Source organism: Nicotiana tabacum, chromosome 19 (genome assembly GCF_000715075.1).
Source record: "Nicotiana tabacum cultivar K326 chromosome 19, ASM71507v2, whole genome shotgun sequence".
In the NCBI taxonomy this organism is placed as follows: domain Eukaryota; kingdom Viridiplantae; phylum Streptophyta; class Magnoliopsida; order Solanales; family Solanaceae; genus Nicotiana; species Nicotiana tabacum.
The window spans coordinates 47,488,510-47,501,805 of NC_134098.1; the positions used below are offsets into that span (position 1 = coordinate 47,488,510).

The window sequence follows — 13,296 nt, forward strand, 5'->3', positions numbered from 1 at the left end:
AGAAATGAGGGAATCTACATTCATAAGTTCATCCTCACATTAAACTCTTGAATTCACGTCCTCTTACCAATTCACCTACTTCTCTACTTACACCTGGGTTCAATTTCGATCGGTTTTTCCCTAAAAAGAAACCAAGCCAATTAAGTCGTTTTTTAAAATATTGGAACCAAACCAAACCAATTAAGTTAATTTTTTATCGATTCAGTTTATGTCGGTTTTTCGGTTATTTATCGGTTGTTTCTTAGATATGAGACATATACTACCAAACACATATTCCGGCGACTACATTTTCAACATAACACTATCAAACCAATTGCTATTTGAGAAATCTATCATTTACCAAGATATATTAATGATAATTGAACCACATAGTGATGAATAATTTTAGGACTCAGTTGAAAGTAGATTATTTTTAACATGAAATAGATTCTTAAAACTACTAATCAAACTAGAATGTAACTAGAATGTAAAGGCAAAGAACTAGACTAAAAGTGCAAACTATTAAAATGTAACATAAAATTTTAGAAACTTTGTATAAAAATATACATATATATAGATATAATAATAAATTTTAAATCGCTACTTCTATATTCGATTTGATTCAATTTTTTCGGTTATTTTTTTATTAAAACTAAATCAAACTAAATTTGGTAGGTTTTTAAAAAAATAAAAACCAAACCAAATTTGATCGGTTTTTAAAATTCAAAACCAAACAAAATAAAAAAAGTATCAATTTGTTTGGTTGGTTTGGTTCTATTTTTTGGATTTTATGAACACCCCTACTTACACCTCGTACGTAGAGAAGAAGAAGTGGAGAACATTTAAACTCCAAACATGACTAATTTATTCTCTTACTGGGCTTTTGCTCAGTACCCGATTATCTCGTTGAAGTAGGTCCATTACCACCAGCGTAAGGACCAGTCCATCAGTGGCCCTTTACTGTCTATGAATCTAGTTGTGTTGGGCTTCAATAACTTTTGTGGTGGTTTCCTAAGAAGCTTAAAATCGTCAGCTTTATGTTTAGCTTGCTTACCGGACTATCATTATTCCATAGAAATGATTGAGAAAATTAAATCTTTTTTGACCCCACACAATCTAAAATTTGGAGCACATTGAAGTTCCTTTTGTATCATTATCTTACTGAAGATGGCTTAGTTTCAGGGACAAATTGAAAGAAATAAAAGCACACTTATAATATCCAATTTGATGCCTAATGTGACACATTGTCTATTGTCAATTTGTCTAATAAAATATCTTCCTAACAATGAAAAGCCAAGGGTAAATAGTTGAAAGAGTAAGAAAGCTATAACCATTTAGCCCTCTCCTTTAGGAGAAAAAAAGAGGCATAATATGAGACAATATTCATTACTAAAATCACAACATGAGCTTAAAAGGGAGTACCACTTCCACTCCCAGTTTCAGCAGGGCTGTACAAAGCTGACCGGTTTCTCGGTCTGTTCTCCTCTAACTGCCTTACTACTTCTTCCATCGACGGCCTAACAGTAGACACAGGAGCACAACAACCCATTGCAAGTCTCAAGGCTTGTACCAAACCTTCTTCCATTGGATTCCTAATTCCCTTCAGAAGCTCCACGTCGAATACCTCCATCGTCGTTTCCTCCAAAACGGCTACTTTCACTAGTGCAGGCAAATCAACGTTGTCGCCATTTCTTCCATTCTTTCCAGGCTTCTTTCCTAGCAGAATCTCCAGTAGTAGGATCCCAAAAGCATAAACATCAGTTCTCGAACTGCACTTCTTCATCCTTTGCAGCTCTGGTGGCTTGTAACCATCGGCTTTTGCGAGTGCTATGATTTCATCAGCTACAGCTGGGATCATTATCTTGTCAAGTCCAAATTCAGTAAGCCTGGCAACAAAGAATTCATCGACGAGAACATTCTTTGACCTAACATTCCCATGGGTAATGGGGGTTTCTAGACCGTGAAGGTGCGCTAGTCCTCTGGCTATGCCCAATGCTATTTTGTGTCGCCTAGCCCAGTTCAATACTGGCTTCCCAACTCTTGATTCTGAACACAATCAGGAAATATCATAATCAAATTACTGATCAAAAAATATATCCTAATCAAATTTACTCGTCCTTCAATGTTATCATTCACAAATCACAATACAGAAACAGCCACAATAATTGTGACTATATTAGGTTCTGAAAGTCAAATGGTGCGATTTAATACTATCCAAATCCACTTTACAAGGATTGCTTAGAGCCAAAATCAACATATTGCTTTCGCTGATTAAAAAGTAATACTAATTCTTCTTAAAGACGGAAGATTACCAGAACAAAGTGACTGAAGATGCGGTCACCTATACCTTCGTTTACCACAACTTCCCAATATTTCTTCCTATGCCTGACCGATATTCTTTAAGACAGTGACGGTGCAAAACTTGCAGAGAAAATTAAGGTGGAAAGCACGATGAAACAGCCACAACATCTTTAGGCATGCATGAAGCTTGTAAAAGAATGAGTGAAGCTTACTTGTCCAAGCTTAAATGCTGGGAAATGAGCTATCATCAGTTTATCTAGGGCTACACAGTTCTTGAAAATAAAAAAATAGATAAATGGTTGGCCTAGGCATAGTGACATCCCAGTTTAGAGATAATGGACTATTTTGTTTTTTGGTTGGATGAGTAAGCAAATATAATGGGGCTACTTTTTCTTTGTTGGCAAAACAGGTACTCATGGTAGTTAGTGTATGAAGAGCACATAAAAAATGCAAGATTAAGCACAGGAGAGGATAGATGTAAGACCGTAGGATTAACTTATCTATAGAGGTCAGAATAAGTGAAACATTCTCGCTATTCCTGTGACTTCTTATCTCTATTAGGTTCATTCGATTACTAATTCAGTTACTCTTAAGATGTTGATTCAATAAGATTTATATTTTCATGGTCGTTTCATTGATATAATTATGCACTAATATTCCAATTACGACCAAACCTTGAGGAGGAGGCTGCAACTTGTAGCCCACGTATTTCAGTGTCCCTCAAGCAAAAGGTCCAAGGTACTAAAAATGAGACTAACAATCTGCTGCTACTTACCTTTATTAATTTCTGTGGTTTAAAAGCATTAATCCTTTATATTGCTCCACACACACGAAGCAATGAGTAATACAAGAATTTCAATTCATCACAATCAGAAATATCCATCTACATGAGACATGAGTACACTTGCGTTGATTTTCGTTAGTAGAACTTGAAAGAGTAAACATGATTTGAGAGCATAAATAAGCTAAGAATTTACCATGTAAAAGCTCATGAAGATTTCTGTTGGGGAGATAATCATAAATGAGAAGCTTTTCCCCTCTCTTCCCTTGATAGAAGGCTCTCAAAGGAATCAAATTCTCATGTCTAACTTTTCCCAGCTGTTTAATCACATGTAAACATGACCCTCCATCCTTACAACTGCCTTCCCTCAACAACCTCAAAGCAATGGTTCCACCATCAGCTAATTTTGCCTTATAAATAGTCCCATAACTAGTCTTCTCCATCACTTGCCCCGTCGCATTCAGCACATCCTCCAGTGTCAGATGCTCACCCCCTTGAAACAAGATTAACTTCCCCTCACCACCACCGCCATCGCCAGTTTCCTCATCTTCAACTTCCTCAAACTCATCCTCTTCTTCATCTGCATGTTTCCTCTTTTTCCCTTGAAAATATCCAATCAACAATGACACCACAACCACCATTGCACTCATCAAACCAATAACAATACCAGCAATTGCACCAGGACTCAAACCAGAGCTTCCACTACAAGGCCCTAAAGGATGCCCACAAAGAGTAGGATTGTTCCCCTCAAAAACCTCCACACCAAACTTTGATTCCCCAAAATTTGGCAACACCCCACTAAAATTATTGTGTGAAAGATTCAATTTTTCCAGCTTTAATGCAGCTAATGTCTCAGGAACTGGCCCAGAAAAATTGTTATCCCCCAAATCAAGATCCTTAAGGCCATTAAACCTAGTTATAAATTCAGGAAAATTCCCAGAAAACATGTTTTCCCCAAAATCAAGAAACTGCAAATTCTTACAAGTAGCATCAGGCAATGCAGGGTTAGGAAGAGAACCAGACAAAGAATTACCATGAATCTTGAGAGAAACAAGCCTGTCACAAAGATTCCATATTGAAGCTGGAACTGTCCCACTCAGAGTGTTGCTACTCAACTCAATATCAGAGAGAGAAGAGCTGTAGCCAAGCTCAAGAGGGATGTTCCCATGTAGTGAATTAACACCAAGATAGAGACTTTGTAATGTTGAAAGCTCACCAAGCTCTCTTGGGAGTGTTCCAGAGAGATTAGCTGATGGCAACTGAAGAGAAACAAGATGCAAAGATGGGTTTCTGTAAAGCAAAAGACTTGTCCACTGAGGTGAAGAGAGCTCAGTGCAGAGTAAAGAAGTTCCATTAGTGAAAACCCATTTGAGACCTCGCCATTGACAGAGGGGAACTGAAGTGTTCCAAGAAGATAACAACAAGTTCTCTGAACTGCCCTGAAGCGAGGGTTTGATCTTTTGCAAGAGAAGCTCAACATCAGATGCAGCAGAAGAAGAAGTGTACAAGGCTATGAAAAAGAGAATGTACAAGGAGAGAAGCAGCCTCTGAAGTGCCATGAATGAAGTGAAGAGGAAAAAAACACAAATAAAAGAGGAGTGTGATGAGTGTGGGAAGTGGAGAGCTCTTTGTTGGAGTTTTTCTTTTTGGGAAAGCTGACAACTTTTTTTTACTACAAACCAGCTCTCCACAAACTCGCAGCTTTCATTTAATCTCAATAATTATAAGCATAACAAGGGCTTCATAAAAACACAGTCAGCTAAACTCGACATAAAACTAGTTAAACAATGTGAAATATTTTAGTTCCGTTTGGCCATAAATTTTAATGATTTTTTTTCAAAATTCTTTTGAAAATATTATTTATTCATAGTATATCAGGTTGTTCTAGTGGTGAACACCCTCCACTTTCAACCAAGAGGTTGTGAGTTCGAGTCAATCCAAGAGTAAGATGGTGAGTTCTTGGAGTGTAGGAGCCGAGGGTCTATCGGAAACAGTATCTCTACCTCGGGGTAAAGTAAGGTCTGCGTACATACTATTCTCTTCAGACCCTATACTGGGTTGTTGTTGTATATGATCAGTTATTAAAAACAAATTAAAACAAAAAATTCAAGTTCCCAAAAATTGATTTAAGACAATATTTAGTAAAAAATTTTCCGCTCATAAAATTTCAAAAAATATCCATCTATTATAATAAATATTTAATTCGATCCTTTTATATTTGGTTCCTTAATATTTTTATTATTATTAAAGCATCTCGTACTTATTGTTTCACTTACGAGCTCAATCTGAAGTATAATAAAGGTTTTTTGATCATAGTTTTCTTAGCCGAGAGCCTATCGAAAATAGTCTCTCTATCTTTTCAAGGTAGAATAAGGTCTATGCATTATCCTCTTCAGATCCCACCTATAAAATTTTACTAAATTCATTGTTGTTGTAATTTTAGATCATAATTGGTACTAAAGAGATAAACATGAATCTTTAGGCAAAGAATTTCGACACATCCAATCTACCAAATTAATATTGGAACTCTATTGAAGTTAAGGGCAAATGCGAAACTATTTACTGACGGTAAAGGTATGAATAATTTCAAATAATATAGAGTAAAATTATTTGCACAAGAGACGGATTCAAAATTTAAAATTTATGAGTTCAGATTTGCTCTGATTTGCACTACTTTAATTAATTTGATATTAAGAGATAATTGATTGATTTTAATTACAAATTCTCTCTTTCAACACTAGTCAATATGTAAACATTATAGAGTTTAAAATTTGTGATAAATAATCTCTATTGCTTAGATTTTTCAAAAATATTATGGCTCCCTCAAAACTATACTATTTTACGCATTCTATAGCTTTTAAAAGAGTTTAAGTAACGTAATACAGTGAATAATGAAGGGTGAGGGAATGCAAAAGTGTGAGGAGTATCAGATATGTTGTCAATATGTTTATGACTTTTACTTAACAAAAATCGGCACGGCACGCTTGTCTTTGGAACTGCTGATTTTGTTTTGTCTTAATTTTCAAAAAGCATTGGTATCTTCCTTTCCTTTGAGAAATGAGAAAAAAGGAGAAAGGAGATGATTTCCTAAACGACAGCTATTAGGTAAACGAGGAAGGTCAAGTGTATTTGACTATATTGGGGCCCACACGTGTCCCCAGATTTTCCGTTATTAAGTGCCAACGGTGGCCGTGTTTTACATAAATACATAAAATATACTTTCATAAATATATTTATAATTATAATTAACTAATACGTACATATTTTTACACCAATTTATTGCTGATAAATTTATATCGTGGAACGGTATCTTTTTGAAAATGAATAACATATGGGCCAAATATTATTTGTGGGTCACTAGTCATCAATTAAAGGGAGAGCACATTGTCCATCCGTTGCAATACATACTAAAGGAAAAGTGACGCTCGCGTGACTAGAGCAACTAAACAAATAATTTATTAGATTTTATTGGTTAGATATAATCATAATAAATAAAGGAAAAAACTTCTGTTATATGATTGGTAATTAAACAAATAAAAATAAATAAATAAATAAACGAAAAAATAATTTGAACTTGCAGGGATTGAGTTACGACACTTTGTTTAATATTCAAAATTAACCCACCCATACTGACCCAATTAAATTTTGTGCGAACGATGTGCAAACTTGTTTATTGATTCAACAAACCGTTTAACTCGCCTAAATTTAACTTAATTCGCTCATTACACTCGTAATTTTAATTGGACCCACTTATTAAGCTACGCGATATGTTATTGTCGAAATGTCACTTTCTTCATTCCAAAATAAAATGATGAGCTCCTGCGTACAAAGTAAACACAGCCACCTTTATGTGAATTTGAATATTGATTTCTTGATATTTTGAATAAATTTATATAATTAAAAATTACTAAGAGACATAATTATAGTTAAAAATATTTGAAAATATCATTATGAAAAAAAGCTAATATTAAACTTTTCAGTTGATAAGAGAGCAATTTCTTTTGGAACTGAGGGAAAACTTTAGCTACTTTCACGACGGAAAAAGACGGATAACCAATTTTGATTTTGGGATCTCTTCCCTTATAGGCTTATACTGCAAACGATGCCTACATTTAGGGTGTGTTTGGTGGGAAGAAAAATATTTTCTAATTTTTTCATGTTTGATTGACTTAAATGTTTTGGAAAATATTTTTTCATGAACTCATTTTCTTTCAATTGGAGGAAAATATTTTTTCTATCTAAAGAAGGGAAAATATTTTCCAAAATTCTTTTTCAACATTCTCCACCCTATTCCCCGTCCTCAACAACCTACCATCCATCCTACCCCCAAAACACCCCTACCCCACCCACCCCCAACCGCCCCAACCCCTACCCCCACCATACCCCAACCTCGCCTACCACCCACCCCAAATAAAAATATTATTAAGAGTATTTTCTTTTTTCATATTGTAAATAGAGTACTTTTTTTTATTTCAATAAAGTGAGTATATTCTTTTCCTGATATAGAAAAACATATTTTCTTTCATTTCAGCCAAATGACTACTTTTTTTCATGATGTCAAAAAAATATTTTCTTCCATTTCAACAAAACGAGTACTTTTTTCATGATGTCGAAAAAATATGTTTTTCATTTTAACAAAACGAGTACTTTCTTTTCATGATGTAAAAAAAATATTTCCTTTCATTTCAACAAACTAAGCATTTTCTTTTCATGATGTACAAAAAGTATTTTCTTTCATTCAACAAAATGAGTAATTTCTTTTCATGTTGTAGAAATGATACTTTCTTTTTCAACAACAAAAAATATTTTCTCTTTAGTCATCAAGCTCAAATTTCAACGTTGTTCTTGTGTAAAAAAATAAAGTAACACATTTGTTCTTTTTGGTTTGTGTGAATTTTGAAAAGAATAATTAAATTCTTGAAGAAAATAGAATTCCGGAGGGGGAAGGAGTACAGGAAACATGAAGATTTTGGGGAAGGTGGGCTGAGGAGAGTAGCATAAAAAATTATTTTCCTAAAAATATTTTATACTCTCTAATCAAACACTAGAAAATATTTTTCGAATTTTTTTTTTTCACTCACCAATCAAACAAGGGAAAATTAGCGATAAAACCATTCATCTTCCATGAAAACATTTTTCAGAAAAATATATTCCTTCATACCAAATACACCCTTAGAACGTATTATATATGACTATCATTTTGTTTATTTTTGTATTTTATAGATCCAAGAAATCGATTGATATTTAGTGGGCGTTTGGACATAAGAATTGTAAAATTCTAAAATAGGGGGAAAAATATTTTCAAGTGAAAATGATATTTGAAATTTAGAGTTGTGTTTGGACATGAATATAATTTTGGGTTGTTTTTGAAGTTTTGTGAGTGATTTGAGTGAAAATTTTGAAAAACAACCTTTTGGAGTTTTTCAAATTTTCGAAAATTTCCAAAATGCATCTTCAAGCAAAAATTAAAAATTTTATGAACAAACGTTGATTTAAAAAAAAAGTAATTTTTTTTTTTTTGGAAAAAAAGAAAAACTTTCTTATGGCTCTAATAGTATACCACCATTTAAAAAGATTTTGGCTGATTTTGATCGGCGCCTCCAAGTCCCCTTTTCGTATGTACTTTTCTAGATCGAAATTCAAATGGCCAATTAAGCTATATTCAATTAACAGCCAACCGTCTTCAAAAGATTTTCATCAATATAATGTTCCAACTTCCCTTGAAGATCTACTTTACTAGGTACTAGCTAGGTCAATTGAAGTTGGCACTGTGTGATGATGATATGTAATATTATGATAAAGGCCAATTGTTATTGGAAAAATTATAATCATTGACCAATAATTTCTTTTTCCAATTTACTACTCGTTATCTGAAATCTTTGATTCGACTAATACAAATTTATATTGTATAAATATATTAAGGGAAGCAAATATTTTCTACCAAAATACTTTTATAATTCAAACCTAAAACTTCTAGTTAACTTTACTGAGAGTTACTCCATTTGCTGCTGTGTTTCCTTTTCGGTGAACACAAAAAAGCATTCATAGATTTATCTACTTTTGCATTTATCAGTGTCCTCCCTGACAGTACTGTTAGCATTTCCAAATGTGTCTTTCTTTACAAGAGCTTTGTAGTTCCATACGCATCAACTTCCAGAATTTTATAGCTCAATATTATTGATTGCCTTTAATTTGGTACAAAAGATAGACCTTATTGCTAAAATTAAATGCCGAGTCACCTACAACCCTGCCAAACAAGCGTTGCTTTACGTTTGATATCAAAATATGTGGATAATTAATATTGTTAGCGTCTCACATTTGTGGAGAGAGTCTTATATAGTCGTAAATATTGTCACTGTTTTGAGCTAACTTTTCATTTTCTTATCTTGATAAAAGGTCATACTCATCCCTGTTATTTTGTTACTCGATATTGATCCTCCATATTACATTAACTACAATCTAAATGTCCAATTCTTGGTGTGTCAGAGGAGTGTTAGAGTGTCCCACATTGACCGAAAGAACGCGATACAATCTTCTTATACCATCTTGGACAAACCTTACCTTATGAGCTATGTTTTGGAGTTGAATAAGATCCAATATTCATTTATTAATCAATATTGCTATAAGTTGTTCAGTTTGGGATCTGGAGATATTTCTTCCTTCCTTATTTCTCATGCAGCCTACTCATAGACGGATGTAGATATTAATGAATAGTGGGTGTGTTTACCTTGACACCGTGCGTACGGCAGCACCGTATACATTCGATTCTTACCATACAGCAACATTAAAATTAAATTAAAAAAAATTAATCTGCCCAGGTACTATTTTGCCTCCTCTTTTAATTTCTGTAGGCGACTCAAAAAGGAGTGATTTATTACACATTGCATGAATTAAGATAAAATCTACCACTTTGACTGTTGGTGATGATTTACATTGACTGTAGAGTCGTGGTTGGCGTGGGTTGAACTTTCAAATCGAAGAGTTGATGTATCATATATATGTAATTGCTGCTTTAATTTGATCTCTTCTTTCCCAACACGCCCATGCATGCTTTTTTTATCTTGTCGAATGCTATGCTCTCCTTTTACATATCACCACTGCTACGTACCTCACTCACACTACTTGATGAGCGCTAGCTTTTTTACTTTTTCTTTAAAATTTGGTATCCAAAACTCAGTGATGTAACTATTTCAATTTGCGTTGTATATGTCCATAAAGTGCAATTTTTGATTGTGAATACATCTTGCCCCAGGATCAATTAAATGGGACTAAATCAGATTTTTTTGACTTCGTACGACCCCAAAATTTTGTTTAGTTTAATTTTAGAAAGACATTATTGATAATGTACTATATTCACTTGCAGTTTCTCCTATGTATCATAAAATTCGAAAATCGACTTCTAATTGAAATGATCTCAATCTATCCTTATAAAAATTAGCTAATCACTTGTAAGTGTAAGTAATGTCTGCGCGATAATTAATCGGGTGATGTTTGGCCAAAAATATATATATTTAACCGTTGTTGTCTCACATTCTAGTACTTTTAATCGTCTTTCGAGTATTAATTATATTACTTTATGTTTAATATCATATTTTAAATGTGTAGGAATAAAGCGAAGTGAAGATGAAAAGATTTGGAGTAAAACTGATAAAACGCGAAAGAAAAAGAAAGAAAAATAAAATAATTAGATAGGAAGAAGACAAGGGTGGAATACCCTTTGGTGTTTGTCCCCCCAAGTGTTAGACAAAGAAAGGAAAATGCAATTTAAAGAGTTGTAGCAAGCAAAACATTACTGGTTTTAGCGCTAAGTCCAGCTCGTGGCGCTGGCCTGGACCTGCATTGCGAGATTTTTCCTATTTCATTCGGAACAAGATTATTTCGGCCATACACGGCCCCAACTCGTATAAAAGGGGTCTTAAACCTAATTTGGAGGAGATCTAACATACTTTGAAGGAGAATTCACATAGAGGAACACACACCACGCTTGGAGGAGGCTTCTAACTAGTTTTTCTTTTCTTCTCTTCTCTTCCCTTAATTTCATAGTTTATTAGTTCTAGAGTTTTGGGTGCTACATGAACGTGGTAGTTTGAAGCTTGAATTGTTCTTATTATTTTATCATATTGGTTCATTTATTCAATCTTACGCTTAATTATTTGATTGCTTGATCACCAATTGAATGTTATCTACGAATCTAGGATTGAACTCGGGAGAGAAAATTTTAGATTGCATATAAGATTGAATAGAGTTAGATCTTGAACCTGATTAACGGGGAACGAATTTGCGGTTAGGATAGGGATATACCTAATCGCCTTGCTTGGTTATTATACGGGAACTATTAATGCGTTCTTGTTAATCCTAATTCCATAAGAATATAGGCGTTAGGTTAGCTTGAATAGGCGAGTAGTACTTCGGGAGAAGGCTACGAGCAATATTAACCTTGTCAACCAATAAACCAGATAAATTAATTAGATAATTTAAGTGGAAAATCAACGGGATTGTTAGCTAACCCATAACTCTGGAATATTTTCTCCCATTGAATTCATCTCTAAGATTGCAGACTTGTTTCCTTTAATCTCTTAGTTTGCTATTCTAGATTAGTTATAGTTAAATATTCATATTTTAGAAAATCGCTTGAATAGATTATTTGTTTGGGTTTAATTTAGTTGATAGTTAATCACAAGTTCTTGTGGGTATGATATCTGGACTTACAATCCTATATTACTTGTCGACCACGTATACTTGCGTGTGCGTTTGGGAGCAACAAAATTTTGGCGCCGTTGCCGGGGACTTAAAAATTAACTAGTCTACTAGATTAGATTTTTACTTTTTGTCTATTCAAGTTTTTAAATTTTAGCTTAGTTTAATATATTATTATCTTTGTTGACATGTCATCTTGGAATGAGAATTGATCGAATATTGGTTATTCTTATTTTGGTAATCCTTGTTCATATTGTGGAGGACCACACTTGTGGCAAAATTGTGAATCTCAATCTTATGAGTGAAATTTTTGTAATGTGTGTGGTTGTCAAGGTGGCCATTGGGATGGTTGTCCTAATTCTTTTTACCCTTCTCTGAGCCCTTATTATGATATTTCTAATAATATTTATGAGTTTGATAAGAGTAATGAAGTGGAGGATGTAGAGCGTGTTGCTCGTATTATGGACATGATGAGGCAAGTAGCCGAGCAACAAGATGAAAATCAAAAGATTATACAAAGAATTAGTGTAACAATCATGAGAATGAAGTCCCAGGCGGACGAAGTGGCTAAAGAGAGCGAGTTCCCACCAGAAGATAATTTGAAGAAGCAGATATATAGTGAGCCAATCTTGGCTAGAGGAACAACCTCAACTGATAAAATCTCATGAATTTTTTCGTGATGGTCTTTCAAATATGACAGAACAACTGATAGAAGGAAGAACTGAGCTCATGCAAGAGATAGACCAATTTGGCTCAGATATCCATGACTTGCAGGCTAAATTGAATAAAAAGGTTGAGGCGTCTGATGCCCTATAACCAATTGTTATGGATACTGGCCAGCTTGTGGAGCAAAAAGAGGAATTCCAACTATTCGACCAAAACTTTGTTGATGATGCCAAGGTTGACAAAGTGTGTAAAAGTAAGGATGTCAAAAGTGAAGCGATTCTAGAGTTGGAGCACATTGGACCTCATTTTAATCATTTTTCATATTTTGCTTGGTTGGTGACACAAAAATTGATCCATTCGAGCATATGGAGGATTCAATGGATGGGGAACAAAGTGCATATATTCTGAAATTTGCAATGCCAAGGAGACAAAATGACATCCCTCACTTAAAGGCCAAGAAGTGCAAGATGCGATACATATTGTTTGGTTCCTTTATTTTCATACCACCTCCCCAAGAACGTGACAGAAAAGTTGATGCAAAATTTGGGGCGCAATTTATATCCTCAAAGTGGAAGGAAAAGTGGTGAAAGTGACGACGTCGTGCCGCGACATTAAATCAAGCGCTTGTTGGGAGGCAACCCAATTCTACTAGTTTATTTATTTATTTATTATTTTGTTATTTTGTTGTAGTGTTGTTTTTGTGTTTTGTAGAAGTAGGAGCATGAAGTCAAAGCCAATAAGCGTGTGCAAAAGCGAGTAGGTGGTTGAAATTGAGTGTGAGGTACCCGCACAAAAAATCATACCTGGGAGAAGTCTGAGTATCCCGTGAGCTGCTAATACTTCGGCATTTGGCCTACCAAGGAGTCTCTTTT

The 13,296-nt window shown here is 34.3% G+C and overlaps 1 protein-coding gene across 1 annotated transcript; it reads right to left on the reverse strand.

Moving 5' to 3' along the window:
* Positions 1 to 1,168: 1,168 nt before the first annotated feature.
* On the reverse strand, positions 1,169 to 4,759 carry LOC107764202 (putative kinase-like protein TMKL1). Its single transcript, XM_016582741.2, has 2 exons — positions 3,258 to 4,759; positions 1,169 to 2,025 (listed from the first exon to the last, which is right to left on the reverse strand). The coding sequence occupies exons 1-2, from the start codon at positions 4,618 to 4,620 to the stop codon at positions 1,388 to 1,390; spliced, it is 2,001 nt and encodes a 666-aa protein (XP_016438227.2). The 5' UTR covers positions 4,621 to 4,759; the 3' UTR covers positions 1,169 to 1,387.
* Positions 4,760 to 13,296: the final 8,537 nt, after the last annotated feature.

Coding starts and splice junctions, on each gene's coding strand:
- LOC107764202 (XM_016582741.2), bottom strand. CDS start 4,620: ATGGCACTTCAGAGGCTGCTTCTCTCCTTGTACATTCTCTTTTTCATA. Junction 2,026..3,257: donor TCTTCATGAGCTTTTACATG/GTAAATTCTTAG, acceptor GATTGTGTTCAG/AATCAAGAGTTGGGAAGCCA.